Source organism: Aegilops tauschii, chromosome 7, assembly GCF_002575655.3.
Source record: "Aegilops tauschii subsp. strangulata cultivar AL8/78 chromosome 7, Aet v6.0, whole genome shotgun sequence".
Taxonomy (NCBI): Eukaryota; Viridiplantae; Streptophyta; class Magnoliopsida; order Poales; family Poaceae; genus Aegilops; species Aegilops tauschii.
In genome coordinates, this window is record NC_053041.3 from 495558325 (window position 1) to 495579009 (window position 20685).

The window sequence follows — 20685 nt, forward strand, 5'->3', positions numbered from 1 at the left end:
TCGGTGCAACCCGTGTGTGTGCACAAGGCGCCGCACAGCGCCGAGATTCGTACGTTCATGCAGATATATATATGCTCTTCCTTGCTACCATGTACTTCAAATTCTCTCTCCCTCAAATTTGCTCTTATTTAACCAGAACTACTGATGGTATATGAAAGTGAGTGCAACACTTTTATATGTTTGAGCTTGTTTCATGGAAAAAATGAGTATCAGTAATACTATGAGTATCAGTAGTACTGATAAGATGTATGATCAGCTCAGCACAGACAAGATTGATTGGTCCATCCTCAAATATTCGGGTGTTCGTCGTATTTACATTATACACGCAAAAAATATACTGAAATAAATGAGTACAAAATTGAATATTCAACAATTATAATAGGTTTTAATTAATATACAACGCAAATGTCTTCCTAGTTGGTTCATCCTGAAATTTCTCTACTGTTCATTTTATTTACAAGAGAAAGAAAAGACAGCAATATGTACATTATTTTCCAGGGAACATTCTTCAGTGCCTTGTATGGACAGCAAGGCCCTTTTGGAACACAGAAATTTTACCGAAACAGTTCAATCCACATTTCCCTTAAGGGGTGGAGAATAAACCCTTCATTCCAACAGGGCCTTAAATCACCAGCTAATTGAAGACACTCCAACTGCAGTAAGAACACTAAAATTTATGCGGATTCTGAACATTTTCCACCGAGCTTCTTCAGTATTGGCAACGCCATAGGCTTCAAAAGCATCAGGAGATCAGCTTTTAATCAGTACAGCCTGATCCTGGTGGTTATGTGCTGCTGGCACATAGGGCAGCGCACCAAATTTTTCCCACAGTCATAGCAAGTCTGAATTATGTGTGTTAGCAATTAGTATATACAACAAGAATTGTGAATAAATGTTCAGAGGAAACAGGAAAGTAAGGGAATATTTTCGAACCTGATGTCCACATCCAAATGCAAGATCCTTTGATTTATCCATACATATGGCGCATGACTGCATGCACAAAAATGCAGGCTTAGTTCATATTCCACTAAAATTAGAGGGTCTGGCAGTTAGCACAAACTTTGTCAGTATACACAAACTTAGCATTCGGAAGAGGAACGATCTGCATGTGGCCACAATATGCAAGTGTATGTGTCAAAGTACAATAGCAAGCTACAGTGTACATTTGGAAAAGATAATAAATATTTTACAGGCAGAAGTGAACCGAGGATAAACCAAATTTAACTAGCAGTGTTGTCTGAAATAGTATTCCAAGCACTGAAGTTCAGGGGCATATCCAATGAAAATACACAAACTCCGTGACGATGTGCTGCGTCAGCTTGAAAAAAAGTTAAAAAAAAGAGGCTACTACAGACGGGTAAGTTCATGTAAATCAACTTCAAATTCAAAATACTTTGCAATAAGTATCTGTCTTTTTTATATCTTGCAAGGTATTTCGACTTTGAAGTTAAACTTTTGCATGGATGTTAAACATACTGTCCTTAGTAGTGGAAATTATTTGAGAATTTTTTTAACTTCTATTTGCTGTTTTCACAGACCTCCGAAACACTTAGCATCGGCAGGTCTGAACGTGCAAGAGTATTGGTTAAAAAGATTCCATCAGGCTTTTTTGGCGGTCTAGATAAAGTTAATTTTTACTACACAGTTTTATTTATTCATATATGGGTATGAAATGGTGGGAATACAGTGTAAACACGAAAAGATACGTACAAGTGTGCTTTCTGAACTTTCTGATGCATAAGTGTCCGGTATCCTTGAAGCCGCAGGCTGTGAACTTTCTGATGAATAACTGTCAGGCCTCCTTGTAGCTCCATGCTGTCGCTGTTTGAAACTGTCTGATTGCTGAAACCCACTTGTTTGTTGACCAAAGCTACTAGACCGTGAATAAACACCAGACTGTTGGTCAAAGCTAGTAGACCGTGAATAAGGAGTCCTTGTTGGTGGAGGCAGAGGAACTCTTGGAGGTATTCCTTGGCGACGGCTGAAACAGAGGAAGAATCGAAGAAAGTGGTCAGATGGCAATATAGTCTCTGCAAGCACAAAGCATTGTTCTACTTGACTCTGAGGTTGAAAAAACATAGAATACCCAAGGAGTTGGAGATCAAGTGTTGCTTTGTACTGCGTAGGGATTTCCATCAATGCTGACAACGCAAATTCAGCCTCTTTTCTATCAGCTGCTATGCTCTTTGACATAATTTCCGTGAAATTCACAAACTGCATGAAATTAAGTATTCTTTCACGTCTTAGTTATTGAGAACCAGAAAAACAGCTAAAGGTTGGATGTAATTTGTATGGCAATCACCTGGAAATTGTCGAATGACCGAGCAGGTATGTTGTCGTCAAACTTATGCATCATATCCCATGGTCCATCACCGACCCCAACAAGAACAATAGACAAGGGAAAGTGGCTGGAATATTTTCAAAATAGATGTTATTGTGTGCAATTTGTTTAGGAGGATTGACTTGGTAGAATATAAAGGTGTTACTTTAAAACCCTGAATCAAGTACCTAGCTTTCACTATAGCATCAATGGTATCCCGCTCCTGCGGACTTAACTGCCCAGACTGTGTATCCACACTTCGAGTAACCTATCAGCAGAAATTTTAGCCAGAGTGAAAACTGGTTATACAAGCAAGACATGCAAGAGTCACCATCATTTAATGGCTATAAAGAAGCACAACTTGGTGAAACTGTGGTGCACCTGTCCATCAGCAATTATCAGAAGAACATGATATTGACCACCGGTGCTGTCTGCAATCCCAATTGCTGTCTCAATTATTGGAGCGAAAGATGTTGGTCCTGTGCAAGTTAAATCCAGATTATTTCCGTACATCTTTTTTTGTGGGAACTCTTAGCTATTTCTGGTAGCAATTTTGTTCCTCTCTTCACTTTTATGAAATCTACATTAAGTGATTACTTAAACAAACCAGCTAATCGAAGAGTTGGAACAATTTCTCTGTATCTTTCCAATGCCTCTTCAAATCCATTGCATGGTTGGTTCTCTGGATAAAAGCTGAATACCTCCTGGTCATGAGTTGATGCTGCCAGCAGGGAAAGGAAACATTATATTCAATACATTCATTTAGACATTTTGTTGAAAATCCATGAAGTGGTCAATGAAAAAGAAAATTGGAACCTTAAGCTTACCATCACCAAATCCAAAGCAGGGAATCAAATTGTCTTCATCAAAAGCTGAAAGTGTCCTTCCAATAATAGATATGGCTTGCTCATATGGGTTTGGAGTGTTTCCAATATCATGTAGACAGCGGCGGTTATAGGAAATTTTACCTAAATGGAAAAACACGGCAAGTTAAAGGAAAATGCTATGATATGATATAGATGATTGTCACATATAGAGGCAAGGGTTTGGAATGTTTCCAATATCATGTAGACAGCAGCAGTCATATTTTTTTTTACCTAAATGGAAAATTATAGCAAGTTAAATGAAAATACTATGATCTGACATAGATGATTATCAATATAAGATGCAACAGGGGGGGGGGGGGGCATTCTTTCTACAATACAAACGCAGAAATGTTTTCATTGCTTGCCTTTCATCTAAAGAAATTCATGTGCATAATGTGGCTTCGCCTGACAAAAGTTTTATAATAGAAGTTGGAATACCATTGACATCACATACCAAATGTTTTTTTTCAATAGCAAAACCACAAACTATATGGGCAACTAACTAGTATTCTACTAAGCAGTACCTATTAATAAATAATAGGCACCAGTGGACCCCAAAGCAAGCATTAGCAAAAAAGAATATGCATCTATAGTCAAAAGGCAGAAAGATCAGCTGCTAACCTGTCCATTCATTACTTTTTGTAAAATCAATGCCTACAATAAGATTTGAAGATTCGAGGCCTGCTTGAGCCAAAGCTTCAGTCACCTGTAACAGTGTAAAAAAGGTGTTGCTTTCAGTTTTAAGTTCACAACACAACAATGGAAAGGAAGAATATGTGGAAGACTCTTGTAACTGTCATCTGGGCTGTAGTACTAGAGGAAAATGCATAGGCTGGTAGAATCCAATTTCATTTAAGCATATACAAATCCAATAATATTTCATAACATAACAGTATACTACTGCAGCTCCGTATCAGCATTGTAGTTATTTGTCTTTTGTGCGGGTGAAGTAGCAAAGCCCTTAATAGATGGGACTACCCAATTTAGTTGATTGTTATAGTTGTCAGCTTAATGATCCACAAGTCTGACTGCAGATATCAAGGTTATTACTGAAAATGCACTGGAAAGTAAATAGCAGTCACATCTTATAGAAGATGTCAGTTTCTTTGGAGAAGTAAAATCTAACTGCAGGAAAATTTATTTTATCGTCATCAAACCTTGGATTAGGAATCCTACCATACAAACAAAAACTGACTAAGATTGATAGAATGTCAGACAAAGTACACTTGGACAGTACCATATCATTAAATCGCCATGCCAGTCAAATTAATGCTGAGAATATGACAGGCTAGGACTTAGAAGAGAACCAAAATCTGTATACACTATCGTACGGCTTCTCATATTTGTAAGTAATTGCACACTTGTAAGTAACATTGTAGAAGAAGAAGGCCCATGAAAAATGCATTCACTGCCGAAAATAAGTGCAAATTATACAAGACAAGACTGTATGTCCCCGAAGCTAGTACAATTGAAAAGAACACGATTAATGCAGGTGGCTTGAATTTTTTAAATGGTTGCAACATTGCAGAAAATACTCATATCGAGCAAGAGATAACTTCCTTTGCTGATGCAAAATTTAATTTGATTTCTCGACCTGAATACTTAAAGCACTATCCTTCTTGAAATACTCATATAGATAAAACTAACTCTACCAAAGATAGTTTACACTCCAAAATCCACCTGAGACGACTGAATAAGATGAATGGTAGTACCATTCAGCCACATCAAGTTGAAAACCATGCATCAAAAATTGGGAAAGGAAAACAAGAGAACTTAAGGCACAAAAGGCCATCAATACATACTTGACTGACGGAACGGTAGTCATCGCCGATCCTGGAATACTTCCTCTGCAGCCTGGCCTGTGCTTCTGGCTGCTGCATGTTGTTACCCGCCGAAGAGGCATACCTCGGGCTGTAACTGGAGGGCGTGTTTGCATACCTCGAGTTGTACCCGTTGGCTGAATTCCCAGAGTTATACGACGGCTTGGAGTCCTTTTGCCCCATTCCTCAACACTCGGCTGAACTTCCTGGTGAACAGAAGAGAATGTGAGTACTTGGGTACACAGCTAGCTGGAAACAAAGCAGATACTTTTCACGCATGTATCAAGAAATCCTAGTGTTTTTTGCAGAACATGATCCATCCATCAATTACATGTGATCTTTTTGACGAATTCCTAATTCGAGGAGGGAGGGGTGACTTTCTAATCCAAAACTGGCAAGTTTCACACCCTAAAACAGCCACAGCCTCCCCTATCCACCCCCACATTTCCTCCTCATTGCCAAACTGGAGACTGGCAATCGCAGAAGGCCCAGTTCCTACATAGTAGTACAAGCATCGGGCATATCGAAAGGTCTGAACGAGATCAGAGAACGACCTATCAAAAATACCAAATATAATCATCTAAAAAACCGCCAATTACTACTACTTAGGAGCATTCGACGAACCGCCTCACACGATCAGATCCAAACACCTCGTGGGCTGACTCACGGAGAACTTGGCTTCATCCCGCACCCTCGCCAAGAAAGAAACAAGACGGAGGCGAGGCGGAGTGGGGAGATACGGGACTATACTTGCCGGTGCGGCGGCGGAACCAGAATCAATCAACCCCAAGAAACGAACACCCGGAATTCTCTCGCGCGCAACAGCATCCCCAAATTAATCAGCAATCCGCAGGGATGGGCTTACCCTGCTCTCGGCGTCCAAGGTCGCAGCGCAGGCCACTGCTCCGGGAGAGGGAAGAGGATCGGTGGAGTAGCGGGGACGAGGGGATAGGCCGAGTCAGCTGAGACCAAGATTTGTACGCCCGGCACGACGAGATAAACTATAATCAGCGGAGAAGCGGTGGCGCGGGTCAAGTCAATCGCCAGCCCGGGAGGCAATGCAGTTGGCACTTGGCACTGGAAGCGGGGGCCAGACGGCAAAGATTTCTCGCGCCCTGCTCCTCTGAGTCCCTCCCTCCTCCTCCGCTCTCTATCTGAAAGCGATATCCGAAGCTTCGGAACTAGGAGTAGTATTCAATGGACGGATGTGGAGAGCTCGGACGGATGAGTTTGGTGGCGCACTCGTCTCCGTCATCGGCATCCGCAGGCACCAACCAACCGGGGGGGAAAGGTTAGTTTGAGAGCCGTAGTGTGCTGGAATTATTACCGGATTGCACGATGGTTATCCACTGGCGCCGAAAAGGTCGAGGGAGGGATCTTTTCTCTGCTGCGCCCGCGCGCGACGGAGGGGCTAGAGCAGTGGACTGCGGCGTTATTTGTTCGGTGGTTGGCGCGTCGCAGTCCTGGTTTCCGGGTTGGTAGTTAGCTACGGTGAACTCATGCGGAGCGTTTGTGTAGTTAACCTGGTCCTCACGAAAGAAATTAGGCGGCGCTCACCGGCTCATGGGTGGCGTGCGCTGCTGAGACGGCCACACAGGCCACGTGAATTGCGTTATGCGTCGCGTTTTGGCCTGCGTACCGCGGGGCGACGCAGGGAGGTGGGTGTGTATCTGCCAAAAACCACACCTAGTGGATTTGTCCTTCGCACAGTGTGTTGTTGAGACGGCCACACAGGTCAAGTTTTGGATACACTGTGCAAAGAAGGTGGGTGTGTAGATCTGGGAGGAGAAGCTTGCCTTCCTTCGTGAACTCAAAGACACTATTCAGGACAGTATGCCCAATGGCACGGCCCTTGCATTGAAACCACACGAAGGAAGGCAAGCTTCGCACAGTGTGTTGCTGAGACGGCTACACAGGTCAAGTTTTGGACAACGCAAGGACCGTGCCATTGGGAATACTGCGACGCAGGGAGGTGGGTGTGTATCTGCCAAAAAGCACACGTAGTGGCATGGAAAGGTGACCACTACTCCATGGCCACCATTGCAGTTCAAGGGTACACGATGGCGGCTGTTGGGAAAGATGCCAAGGGGGCTCCAGTGGGTGTGATTGGGGTGTTTGGCCCGCAGATCTGGGAGGAGAAGCTTGCCTTCCTTCATGAACTCAAAGACACTATTCAGGGCAGTATTCCCAATGGCACGGCTCTTGCGTTGATCGGTGATTTCAACCTCATCACCGGAGCAGCCGACAAGAACAACCCGAGGATCAACAGACGCTGCATCACTGCCTTCAGAAACTTCATCAACGAACTGCAACTAAAGGATCTATATCTCCATGGCCGTAGATATACGTGGAGTAACGAGCAATCAAACGCAATGATGGTGAAGCTGGACAGAGTTCTCATCAATGGAGAGTGGGAGGAGACAATGCCCAACTGCATGCTTCAAGCCTTGTCCTCAAACATCTCAGACCACTGTCCTCTCCTCCTCAACTGTGAGATTGCATTCCGTCAGCACAGAGCTTTCAGATTCAAGAACCACTGGGTGAAACTTGACGACTTCGATGAGGTGGTTCAAGGTGCTTGGCATGGGGCGCCGACGTCAGGGGATCCGGTCGGCCAATTTGCGGGAAGGCTTGCAGCCACGGCTAAAGCACTGAAACGGTGGCAAGGCCAATTCTGCAATGACATCAAGCTGAAAGCGGCCATTACAAGCGAGATCATTGGGCAGTTTGACCGGGTCATGGATCTTAGACCCTTAACAGCAGCAGAGAGGCAATTCCGTGCCACCTTGAAGATGCAGCGGCTAGGATATGCAGCGCTTGACAGAGCCATCTGGCGGGAGAAATCGAGAGTGAAGGGCATAAAAGAGGGAGATGCAGGCGCAAAATTCTTCAAAGCAAAAGCATCAGCCAGAGGGAGAAAGAACTTCATCATCAAGCTACAGGTCGACGGGCTGATCATCACAGACCAAGACGCAAAAGTAAAGGCGTTCCACTCCTTTTTTGAGCCAATTTTCGGATCAAAGGAGCCCCGCTCCAGGAGGCTGAACCTGTCCAGGATAGGATACACAAGACTGAACCTTGCCGAGATGGACGAGGCTATCACGGAGGAAGAAATCCTGGCTAATATCAAGGAGTTGGATGGATACAGTGCCCCGGGGCCCGATGGGTTTACCGGTTTGTTCTATAAGCGGTGTTGGCCCATAATCAAAGATGATCTGACAAGGGCTGTCCGGGCCGTGCAAGCAAACGCGTCGGCACACCTCCACCGGCTCAACCAGGCTACTATGATTCTCCTTCCAAAGAATGCAGAGGCCCTGGCCACAAAAGACTTCAGGCCGATCAGTCTTGTCTGTAGCTTCGCCAAGTTGATCACCAAGATTATGGCCACGAGGCTGCAACACCGGATGAATGAGCTCGTCGGCCCCTGCCAGAACGCGTTTATCAAAGGGCGCGCCATCCATGACAATTTCTAATACGTCAGCGGGCTGGCCAAAGCCCTCCGACGTGCCAACACGCCGACGCTAATGCTCAAACTCGACATTCAACGCGCCTTTGATACTGTGTCATGGGAGTTCCTGCTTGAGCTGCTTGTTGCAAGAGGGTTTGGGAGAGGATTCACCAACTGTCTGTCAGCACTTCTCAGCTCCTCTTCTACAAGGATCCTTGTCAATGGTGATCTATCTGACCCGATCAATCTGGTGAAGGGGCTAAGGCAGGGAGACCCGCTGTCACCGCTCCTGTTCGTGCTGGTCATGGACTGCCTTGCTATGCTCATCGACAAGGCGGTGAGGGTCGGAATTCTTGGACCGATCGGCAACCAAAAACTGCCCTTCAGGACTTCTCTGTATGCAGACGACGCAATCTTGTTCATCAACCCATGCCGCAAGGAGGTACTTGCACTGACACAAATTCTCAAGCTTTTCGGAGAAGCTACGGGCCTGCACACTAATTTTGCAAAATCTTCGGTCTCCACTATCTGCTGCAACGGGATCGACCTCCAAGAACTTCTTCAAGACTTGGGCTGCCCCATCAAGGAATTTCCTTGCACCTATCTGGGCATGCCACTGACGGACAAGAAACTGAAGAAGAATGACCTACAGCCGATCTGCGACAAGCTCATTGCAAGGATGAAGGGCTGGAAGCTTGCGTTTCTTTCCCTTGATGGACGGCTGGATCTGGTCAGGACCGTGCTCTCGGCGATGCCGATCTTCCAAATGCTAGCCTTGATATTACCTGCTTGGCTGGCTAAGCTGATCGACAAGGTTCGTCGTGGATTCCTCTAGGAGGGCAGTGACGTGGCGGCCGGAGGAAAATGCCTGGTCAACTGGGGTACTGTTTGTCAGCCAAAGGATTTCGGAGGGCTCGGCGTCATCAACCTGACAGCCCAAAGTCGCGCCCTACGGATGAGGTGGTTGTGGCTCTCATGGAACGACGGCAACAAGGCATGGCAGGGGCTGGATTTGCCTATCGACCCTACGGTCAGATCACTGTTCAACGCATCTATTGACTTCCAGTTGGGCAAGGGTGACCGCATTCTCTTTTGGAAGGAGCCGTGGTTTAAGGGCATCAACCTCCAGGACGCCTTCCTGGCGCTGTTTCAGCATTGCACCAGGAAAAACCTCACCGTTGCACAAGCCTTGGAGAACAACAGATGGATCCGACACCTCAAAGCCAACCTCTCTGCACATGCGATGAGGGAGTTCCTGAAACTGTGGGAGGAAATCCAAAATATACACTTAACACAAGAGCCTGATTGAGTTCAGTGGAAATGGACAGCAAACGGCGTGTACACGGCGAGATCGGCTTACAAAATTCAGTTTGAGGGCTGCACTCGGCCATCGTGGGCTGCGTTCCTTTGGAAATCTGATGCATCGGGCAAATGCAAGCTGTTTGCATGGTTGGCTCTTCTTGGACGTTGCAACACGGCCGATGTCCTTGCGAGGAAAGGCTGGCCTCACAACCCGTCTTGCTCTCTATGCAATGGGCCAATGGAGGATGTCGTGCACCTGCTAGCTTCCTGTCCCGTCTCCATCCGAATTTGGGACGACATCATTGCTCGCTGCAACCTTCATCCGGGCCTCGCTCCCTCCACCACCACAACTTCCCTGGTGCTTTGGATCGAGCAGTCCAATGGCATCATTACTGCATCAGCAAAGAAGCCATGGAGCGCACTCGTACAGCTGGTTTGGTGGTCGATATGGAACGAACGCAACGCAAGGATATTCAGAAACCAACCATCGCCGCAGACGACTGTGGTGGAACGGATCATTGAAGAGGCAGCGGTCTGGCAAAGGGCGGGACGGGGCAAGGCCATCTCCCTCCTCAACAGACCAAGAGAACCAGACTAGGAAAGCTTACTTCAAGCAACGGAGAAGGCATGTCCACCTAGTGGAGGACTGCACATGTAAAGCTGCTGTAACTTAACTCTCTATAACCCCCCCTATCAATGAAAAGCTGTTCCATCAGCATTTTCGTTAAAAAAAAACTTGACCTGGAGCAAGAATCTGGATGATTTTTCGCGTCATTGACATGCATGTTTTTTTCCAGGGGATTGAGAGCAACTCCAACGGGTCGACCCAAACGGACGGCGCATTTGTCCGCCTTTTGTCCGTTTGGGTCGGCCGCCCACCCGGCGTCCGCCCAGTTTTGCATTTGGGTCGGTAGTGCGCCCAACGCGCCGACCCATTTCATGTCCGCATTCAACTTTTAAATAAAAAATGCCCGCGGCCGATCATACCAGCGGCCATGTCTCATGCCGACACCATGCCAGCGCCGGCATACAATGCCGGCTTTAGAAAATACCACAGTTCATGCTGGCGCACTCGCCAGCCGGCCGGCACACATGCCAGCACACAAAAAAGGGTGGGACTTGAGTTCGACCACGCCGTCGCGGCTCCCTTGGTCATGCCGGCACACCTGCCGGCATACAAAAAAGATGGCCCTCGTCGTCAAACTTGAGCATGTCGGCCTGCATCTTCTCGAACCACGACCCCTTCCTTGGCGACACGGTGTTGAGATCCACCTTCATGATCTCCACACCAGTCATCATGCTCGCGAGAGCCACTTCTTTGGCCTTGGTCTTGCGTTGGCGGCCTCGATCTCTAGCATCTTGGCTTGCTTCTCCGCCTCGAGCTCGAACATCTTGGCTTGCTTCTCGGCGTCCAGATCAAGCCTCCTCCTTTGGATCTCCATGAAATCATCCATTTGCTCCGCCTTGAAACGCCGGCGCTCCTCCTCCCTTGAGTCCTTCTTATTCATCATGCCGTCCACGCTTGCGATCAAGGCGTTGGTGGCTGCATCTCACTTGTCCTCCTTCTTGGAGTTGGTCTTCCCCCGCGGCCGTGCCGGCTCGCCCTTCCCAATATACTCCACGACTTTCTTCCCCCCACGTGCCTTGAGTGCGGCATATTGCGCCTTGAACTTCTCCTCATCCTTGATGACCTGATAACAATGGGAGAGGTTGAAGCACTTGCCATTGTGTTGAACCTTGAATGCCTCCAAAGCTTGAAATGCCTACAAAATGTTTGCATGCAAGCATATGGGCAAGTGATATGCAAATGAACACGCAAAGGATGATCTTGATGACACAAAAGAGGGCGGCTTGCTTGCTATCATACCATGTCTTGCATGTCGATGCCGCTCACGGGGCGAGCCTTGACGCTCTCAAGGGTGGCGCAAAACTTGTTGCATTCTTGTTGGATCACCCTCCACCGCTTGGAAATGGAGACCCACCCGCGCGTGCTCACAAATTGGTAAGGTGGAAACTTCTTGCGCTCATGAAACTCTCGGTGGACACAAGTCCAAAAGGTTGAATGCTTTTGCTCGGCGCCCGTCTTGGGGTCTTGTCCGATGTCGCGCCAACACTCACAAAGAAGCTTGTCCTCGGCAGCTGTGTACGCCTTCGTGCGCTTGCTCTTGTGCTTCGGCTTAGGACCGGCGGCTTGGTTGGCGAGCTCGTCCTCGAACAAAGACTCCACTTCGATGTCGCACTCGTCCTCTTCCTCTAGCCCGTAGTCGTCCGGGAACTCGTGGTCGAGGGAGAAGCCGTCCAGGTCGATGCCGACCTGATCACGCATGAAGGCCGCCTGATCGGGATCATAGCCAGCACCCGGCATGAACGCCCCGCGGCCGTCCTGGCTTTGTGTCTCGTCGGGATCGTAGCCAGCGCCCGACGCACCACCCTCGAAGATGAGGTTCTGCATGTAGTCCTCGTCGACGGCAGACGCATTTCCTCGAACAGGTTACGGGTGTCCGGGAGCCCGCCCACCGACGTCTGCCGCGCGCGTTTCCTCGAGTCGCCGGATGACGAGCCACCGACCACCGGGGTGGCGCTGAGGTCGATGGGCGCGGGCACGGGCGTGGAAGGCGCGACCACACTCACGTCCGGCGAGCACTCCCCGGAGAGGCGGGAGGCCTGCAGGTAGACGTGGAAGCCGGGGATCAGGTTGCAAACCGACGCGCGGGGTGAGTCTGGCGGCACCATCTGAGAAAACGCCGACGAGCTGGTGCTGGCCGCGGCGACGACGGCTTGGACGAGGTTGTGCTTGCTAGGGTTTACCCCTAGCATGTAGAGCGCCTCCCTTGTTGCAGCCGCGACGCGAGCGTTGGTGAACTCCCGCTGCGCGGCGGCGACGACGGCGGCCTGCGCGGCGGCCTCATCCCTCGCGTCCGCGGCGTGCCTCCGGTCCTTCCTCTTGGCCGACTCCCTTGCCCGCTGTTTGGGCGTCAGCGGCTTCTTCGGCTTGGTCGCGGCGGCGGTCTTGTGCGGGGTACGAGGCTTCTTCGGCTTGGTCGCGGCGGCGCCGGACGAGGCGAGGGAGGCGAGGCCGGCGGCGGCGCGAGGTCGATGGCGTCGTCCATGGCTGGCTGGGGCGGGAGCGCGCGCGGGCGGGAGTGTTTTTGGGGGGTGGGTAATGGAGGGAAATGGCGGTGGCTCCGACCGACAGGCGGGCCCGGAGGGAGGAGTAGGCGCGCACGCGTCCGTCTCGTGTCCACGCCGACGCAAATCCGGCTCAAAATTGGGCCGGGAATGGGTCGCGCGCGGACGAAAAACGGACGCGCGTCCGATTGGGTCGGCGCATTGGGCCGCCATTTTTGTCCGCGCCGACCCAAACGGACGTGGGCGGACGAAATGGGTCGCCCCATTGGAGTTGCTCTGACATGTAGTAGGGTTTTGGACTGCCCGCCAATGACTTAAGGCGTGCTTTCGTAAAAAAGAAAAAGGCTTAAGAGGTGACATTTGTGAAATGTCGACTCGTTCTTGTGCTCGTCTCAGGTGGTGCTCATGATGGAGCTATGATGCCCGCCGATGATTCCTTCCTTTTTAAAAGGATTTGGTCATGGTTGTTGATGGTCGTCCTCCGTCGCTCAGCCATTGTATCTTCTAATTGAAGTGTGGCTTTCTTTTTCCGATCTTCCTCCTGACCTGGCTGCCTATAGAGAGGCAGCAAAGTTCAAACTAGGCGTCCATATGATCTTTCTTCAGCATCAAGATGTTGGTGTTGTTGTGGTAAGTTCATGTTTCAATTGGTGTCGTCTTTGGTGACGGTGAGCATGGCCCGTGTTTGTGCCAATTTTCAGGACTAAATTGCAATTTAAAATTCTGAGGAGGGTTTCCAGCTCTTGTCTGGCATCCTTTATTGAATCTTGTATGATCCTAGTGTGAACTGATTTGGTCCTCGTACCTCCAGTTTGTAATAGCCTTGGTTTCAAAACTGCTGGTTCATGCTAGCTTTTGATCTACTTTGGGCGTGCAATAGTACTCCCTTTGTTTCTTTACAGAGGAAGTAGTTTGTAAACAGATCATATGGTTTCTTTATATGAAATCAGAGAGACAGACCTCTCTTTTACTCAAAAGAAAAAACTTTATCACTGCTTTGAGGTTAATGAAGCGCACCTTTATGTCATTTTTAAAAGAAACAACATCCCCAATTTCTCCACAACATAATCCATCCATCAATTACATGTGAACTTTTAGAAAAAAATACTCCTAACTCGAGGTGGTATGATTTGTGGTCCACGACAGGTAAATCACCCTCCCTAGTACAACACATTTACTTCTTTGATTGATTTTTTTTCCTTTTTCTTGCAAGTAATTAGATTGACATTCGACAAGCCAATTCAAACATAAGCATCAAACATATCAAAGGGTTAATTTACCACAAAAATGAAGACGTAGTCGAAGGGTCAGTACGAAATCAGACAACAACCTACCAAAAATGCAAGTACTTGCACAATTACAACCAAATACCTCGGTCAAGACTTACTGAAAGCTCTGGTTTTCCGTACAACATACTAAACACGTGCAACAAATCAAATACTCTTCCGCCCCAAATAAGATTAACAATTCACCTGGATGTGCAGGGTTTCTTACCCGGTTGCTCCACAACGGAGGCCGATGAAGAGGACGACAATGAGGTGGAGGTAGCGGAAATTTGCAGGGGCACACACCTGCCCAGCCCTTCCCGGCCATCTGAATGCCTCGTGATCCGTAAAGTAGTTGGATCCCGCAGGAGGGCAAAGTAACTTTTAAGTTTTTAGCTTTGAAACTTATGATTTTTGCATCTGAAACTTGCGATTTTATCGGTCGCTCATATCAAGTTTTAGAGTTGAAAATTTAAGGAATTTTTTTGTACTAGAGTTGTTGTCGGTTGCTCATACTAAGTTTCAAAGCCTGAAACTTAACAGAACTTTAAAAACTCTTCAAAATGGATCGTATTTGAATGCCCTCGCCACGAGAAACACGAATATTAACTTAAACTTTTCGTTCAAAAGATATGAAAGATTAAAAATGAAAAGCCAAGAAAAAAACATGTGTGAGTGACTCGGTGCCCCCTGCACCCGCATGCCACAAATCATCTTCCGTGGATGTAGGCAACCCCGACGGAGGAGGAGCGGAGAGGAGTCTCGGCCGCTTAGCTGCAAGATATATGCATCGTATGACGAGACAACTACACTTATTAGCGGAGAACACGGTCCTGTATTGGTCCGCGGTGCGGTCCAAACGTGTTTTCTCCCGCAAACCGGAGATAAACGCGGGGTGGGGGCTTTGCAGGAGTCCGGACACGAGAAATGTCGCTCTCTACCCCCTGGCCCACACAAAAGGCGGAGCCCGCGCTTTTGTAGCATCCTGCACTGTTTCCGTGCCAAAATCCCCCACTTCTCTTCTTCCATTCCCCGCCGCTCTCCGCCCAATTCCCGCTCTTTTCTCCCAGCCTCTCCTTCCTTCCGCCGCCAACGCATGGAACCGTCGGAGAACCTGTAGGAGATGGAGTCGGTGGAGGTGCCAGAGGATCCAAGCATAACGCTTGCCCGAAAGATCAACTCGGCGACGTGGCAAACTCGTTGCGTCAAAGCGAAGGCTGCAAAGGAGGAGAAGATCAAGAAGTGGTTGGCCGCCGGTGGGCCTGATGATGGCGATGGGCGTGGAGGTAGTGGCGGACAAGGCGGTCGACGCGGTCGTGGCGGACGCCACCAGACGGGCACGCCCACAATATAAACGACGTCGTGGCCGGAGCCTTACAAGCCTCCGTACTACTACGCCACCAAGCAGCTCAGACCCCCCCATCGGTACGGTGCCTTACATCGTCGATGTTAACGCGGTGCCGCTCTTCTCCAAGTATTCTTCGCCGTAGCTCGTCCGGACATGGACGGCGACCGAGGAGCAGATGGGTGCCCGCATGTTGTCCGCTACAATGCCTGGAGCGGGGGAGCCAGGGTACGACGCGGATAGGGAGATGCTCGGCATCATCCATGATGGAAGCGAGGAAGGAGGGGGCTATGAGGACGGGCAGGTGGAAGACTCGGATCCCATCCAGTACGGCAACTACCAGCAGCAGTCCTACACCCAGACGACCACACAACAGTCCTACACTCAAACCGACGATGGTACAGAGCAACTACAACATTGGGATGTGAAAGCACAGGTGCTCCCTGGGTGGTTTTGGTAATTAATGTCAACATATCTCTTGTTGGACTAATGCTTTTATATAGCGTATTTGAGACAAGTTCAACAATCAACTATGGTGTGGAAAGGACAAGAGGATGGGGAACCCCTTCAAGGTGTCCAGGGCATGCATTGGCCAAAGCTCAAGACTCTTCATTTTACTTTTAGTGATCCAAGATCACATAGAGTCCATAGGAAAGCCAATACTATTAAAAGGGGATGAGGTGTTGCTTAATGGCTTGCTTGCTCAAAGTGCTTATAATGATATTGCTCCAAAGCCCTCAACCACTTTCTCATTTCCAAATATGTCCAAAACCCAAAGTCAAACTCGGCCCAAACGATTCTTCCTATCCGGAGCCATCGAGTTCATATGACATAGCCACTTCAAGAAACCCTAACAATGCGGTCACACCGATACAGACCTCGGTCTCACCGAGATGGCCTTGCAAACTCTCTGTTTCTCTTTGTAACATTCCGGTCTCACCAAAATGAGCAATTGCTCCCACCGAGTTTGCTTGACATTTTCTCTGTTTGCTCATTGCTTCACTTCGGTCTCACCGAGTTGATGCAATCGGCGCCACCGAGTTGATGTTTTCCCTAAGCCCTAGCACATTGGTCCCACCAAGTTGTTCCAGTCAGTCCCACCGAGATTCCTAACGTTCACATTTTGAACTAAATCGGTCTCACCGAGTTCTTCTATTCGGTCTGACCGAGTTGGGTCAAATGTGTATAATGGTTGGATTTTGTGTGGAGGCTATATATACCCTCCACCCCCTTCTCCATATGAGAGAAAGCCATCAGAACGTGCCTACACTTCGAGCATACATTTTCTGAGAGAGAACCACCTACTCATGTGTTGAGATCAAGATATTCCAATCCTACCACAAGATTCTTGATTTCTAGCCTTCCCCAAGTTGCTTTCCACTTAAATCATCTTTCCACCATATCCAAATATGTGTGAGAGAGTTGAGTGTTGGGGAGACTATCATTTGAAGCACAAGAGCAAGGAGTTCATCATCAACACACCATCTATTACCATTTGGAGAGTGGTGTCTCCTAGATTGGTTAGGTGTCGCTTGGGAGCCTCTGACAAGATTGTGGAGTTGAACTAAGAAGTTTGTAAGGGCAAGGAGATCGCCTACTTCGTGAAGATCTACCCGAGTGAGGCAAGTCCTTCGTGGGCGATGGCCATGGTGGGATAGACAAGGTTGCTTCTTCGTGGGTGGAGCCCTCCGTGGACTCGCGCAGCAGTTACCCTTCGTGGGTTGAAGTCTCCATCAACATGGATGTACGATAGCACCACCTGTCGGAACCATGCCAAAAATCTCCATGTCTTCATTGCGTTTGCACACTCCAATCCCATCCCTTTACTTTCTTGCAACTAGCATGCTTTACTCTTTCCGCTGCTCATACTCTTGGCATGCTTGCTTGAAATGTATTGTGAATGCTTAAACTTGTGCTAAAACTCCACCTCAACTTAAAGAACTTAAAAATTGCCGCCTTTACTTGTTGAGGGTCTAATCACCCCCTCTAGACCCCTCTCTTGATCCTTTCAATTGGTATCAGAGCATTGGTCTCCATTGCTTTGGTTTAATCACTAGAGGAAGATGGATGAGTCTACGATTGGGAGTATTAGACGTAGAGTGCCTATGCTTGACGGAGAGTTCTATAATTCTTGGAAGAATGAGATGCTTGAGATTTTCAATGAATATGATTTGAAAAAGCATATTACTAGCCCCTATGTGCCCCCCATTGATCCTTTGCATCCTACCCCCGATGAGTATCTTGATATGACTCGCAATCTAAGAACTATTGATCTTATCATTAGAGGATTGCCTAGAAACTTGCTTGTATGCTTGCCTACATTTTAATGTGCTTATACCATATGAAAATATCTTGAGGCGCTTTCCAAACTATTCCTTGAAAAATCTAGATGAAATTCTTCAAAAGTCCATTGCTTTTCAGAAAATAGATCCTAGTGATCCCAAATTTGATGATTGTCTATTTGAGCTCCGTGATCTTATGCGTGTCAAAGCAAATGTCGGAGTCATTAGTAGTATCATCTCTTAAGTTATTAGAATTCATAAACATGCACATTGTCTTGGTCATAAATCTAATGAATCACTCTCTCTAGGCAATGATCATTCACAAGATATATGATGATGAGCATGGATATTATGATGAGGATGATGATAGTGACTTTGATCTTGATGAGTCAATGAGACACTTTGGACTTATGGCTAACCTTCGTGGTTACATGGCCGGAGGAAACACTAGTGCGCGTCGGTCCTAAAAAAAAACAGTTTTTAATCCCTTTCCGTGATGACATTTGGAACGGTCGCCAAGTGAGTGTGGGCGATAGGGGGGTCCTTCCCACACGACCCAGAAACCGTCGGGGATATGCCCTCCTAGCACACACGCTCGGCAAAATGAGGTCGCGTGCGACCGGCGAGCGCTCAAATACGGAAATACGTACAGTAGAGCTAAAAAATACAATTATACAGGCGAAATTGTTTCCGGTCGCAAGTACATCCCACAAAGTCAGTCCCCGCTAAACGTTTCCGTTCGTATATACATCCCACACAATCGCTCCAAGGAAAACGTTTCCATTCACAGGTACATCACACACAATTTTTCCCGTTAAATCGTTTTCGTTATTGAATGTATCACACACGATCCGTAGAAGAAACTGTGTGGCAAAGGTTGTCCATCACACACAGTTTTTATGTGGTAAACGTTTGCGCAAGCTGGCCTAACGCAAACAGTTTTCAAGAGAAAGTCATGTGTGATTGTTCATTGATCCAACACGGTTTATTCCTAGAAACTGTGTGTGTTGCCTGAGGTCATCGCCCACGGTATCTTTTCAATAACCATTTGCAATAGCAAAACCCAATTAGCAGGCTATTTCGCCATTAGCAGGCTAATTGCCCTATTATTAATAATCCATTTATTAATCTAATTGACATTCATATTAAGCACATAATATATTTCATTTCCATATTAAGGAAGCAGAATTTCATAATTGAAATACATTAGAGTACAACATGATATAGCTTCAGCACTCAGCTACCCCATTACACAACTGCACCAGCACCAAGTTCCACATGCAACATGTAGAACCTTTCAAAATTAGCATCATAGACGGTATATAGACAGATGCATCTCATCTGAAAAACTGCTGAAGCGGAAGGCAAATATTGAGCTTTCATTCATGTTGAAGGTCTTTGCAACTTTAGGCCAGTGCCTGTGGATGATTGACCGTCCGTCCTTTGTCCTCTTCAGGAACACTTCAATATTGAACCGTGGGTGTTGTATGAAAACCTTCCTCGCCTCCTGACCATAGAGGTGGGTTGAGAGGTAATCATCAGTGAACTGCTTTGGAAAGGTCTGAAAAGGATGTGCATAAATATCTTCTCTATATTGGAAATGGGGTAAAGGAATAAAAAAAGCAAGGTATAATAGTTAGTACCATCTTGTAGTGAACTAATGTCTTGTTCATTGTGCAGACAAAGATCTTGTTGTTTTTTGTCGCTAATTTCTTTATCCTAACAATCTTCTTGAGTTTCTTGATTTGATTGATATTCATGGACAACTCATTTCCCCATATGCAAAAAGGGTCGAACAGTGGGTCAAAACCTCTGACAGCAGGACCTACATGTGCAAGACCAAATTGTTAAAAACCAAAATATTAGAATGGTTCCTGCAATTTCACAATAATGTGCTATTAGACAATGGACCATGCACGTGCTAACCTCGATTGTAAACCTCAGTGCTTCCCATTGTTTCCCTGCAACACATATAAGGTAGTTAGTCATCAGGTTAAGTAAGGGTTCGCATGCTATCAGTAAAATATGTTGATAAAAAATAAGCACATTGTAGATTCATCAGATTAATTCAAGCCACATGGAAAACCCATTTATCCAAACCAAGCATGATTAAGAACTAGGAAATATAGCACTTGTATATGTTTCTCATGTATTAAGTGCAGCCAAATTCGATTTATTCCTCACATGGTATACAATAACAGAATGCAGCCACAACAATTGAACATCGCATTGCAGAATTGAACCAAGCAGTTAACTAAACACCACAACAAATGAACCAAACGTTAACTAAGCACCACATTGCACAATATAACATACTCATAATAGAAGATCAGACAGTTAACCAAACCAAGCCGCTTAACAACTTGGAAATATTGCACCTTGAAGAATTGAACATCACATTTGCAGAATTGAACCAAGCAGTTAATTGAACACCACATTGCACGACATATAGAACATATACACTATAACAGAAGATTGCATGGTAAAAGTAGATAGCACAACTCACTAGAATTTGCTAAGGAAAGGCAATAGCTAGCAAACTGAACATGGGTCCTTATAGTGAGATCATAAGACAAGCTACTCCTCATTGTCAGAGATATGGATGACGATTGGCTCCTTGGACATGGAAGAGGGTGAGGCCTCGGCATCGTGGGTGCCCTCGTTGTAGTGGTGAGTTGCCTGAGCCGCTCTGGGCACCAACCTGCTGGCTCTCGAGATGAGGTAAGCACGTGCACGCTGAGAAAACATCTCGTAGTCTTCGTTGAAGGCACCGACGGTGGCCTCGAGAAAACGCCACGAACTGTCGTTTAAAGCAGCCAATCGTGTCGCGGCATCGGTGCGCGAGGTGTCAACGGTGGCCTCGACGGCGAGGTGCTCCTCCAAGATCTGGGGGTCGACACGAATGGCA

The 20685-nt window shown here is 47.2% G+C and overlaps 1 protein-coding gene across 2 annotated transcripts; it reads right to left on the bottom strand.

Annotated features, from left to right (window-relative positions):
- Positions 1–358: 358 nt before the first annotated feature.
- On the bottom strand, positions 359–6520 carry LOC109784564 (E3 ubiquitin-protein ligase RGLG5). 2 transcript variants are annotated; one of them, XM_045230737.2, is made up of 12 exons: positions 6334–6520; positions 4989–5212; positions 3808–3892; positions 3148–3288; positions 2928–3041; positions 2702–2799; positions 2509–2588; positions 2303–2408; positions 2087–2214; positions 1711–1981; positions 934–990; positions 359–842 (listed from the first exon to the last, which is right to left on the bottom strand). In XM_045230737.2, the coding sequence occupies exons 2-12, from the start codon at positions 5187–5189 to the stop codon at positions 762–764; spliced, it is 1362 nt and encodes a 453-aa protein (XP_045086672.1). In that variant the 5' UTR covers positions 5190–5212; positions 6334–6520; the 3' UTR covers positions 359–761. The 2 variants fall into 2 exon arrangements, with proteins under 2 accessions (XP_045086672.1, XP_020198752.1); XM_020343163.4 differs by having other exon boundaries at positions 5872–6451.
- Between the last annotated feature and the right edge of the window lie 14165 nt (positions 6521–20685).

Excerpts from the sequence above, each read along its gene's own strand:
- LOC109784564 (XM_045230737.2), bottom strand. The coding sequence starts at position 5,189 with ATGGGGCAAAAGGACTCCAAGCCGTCGTATAACTCTGGGAATTCAGCC. Across the intron at positions 1,982-2,086 it reads CTTGATCTCCAACTCCTTGG|CCGTCGCCAAGGAATACCTC; the intron begins GTATTCTATGTT and ends CCTCTGTTTCAG. Across the intron at positions 991-1,710 it reads AAAGTTCAGAAAGCACACTT|TCATGCGCCATATGTATGGA; the intron begins GTACGTATCTTT and ends TTGTGCATGCAG.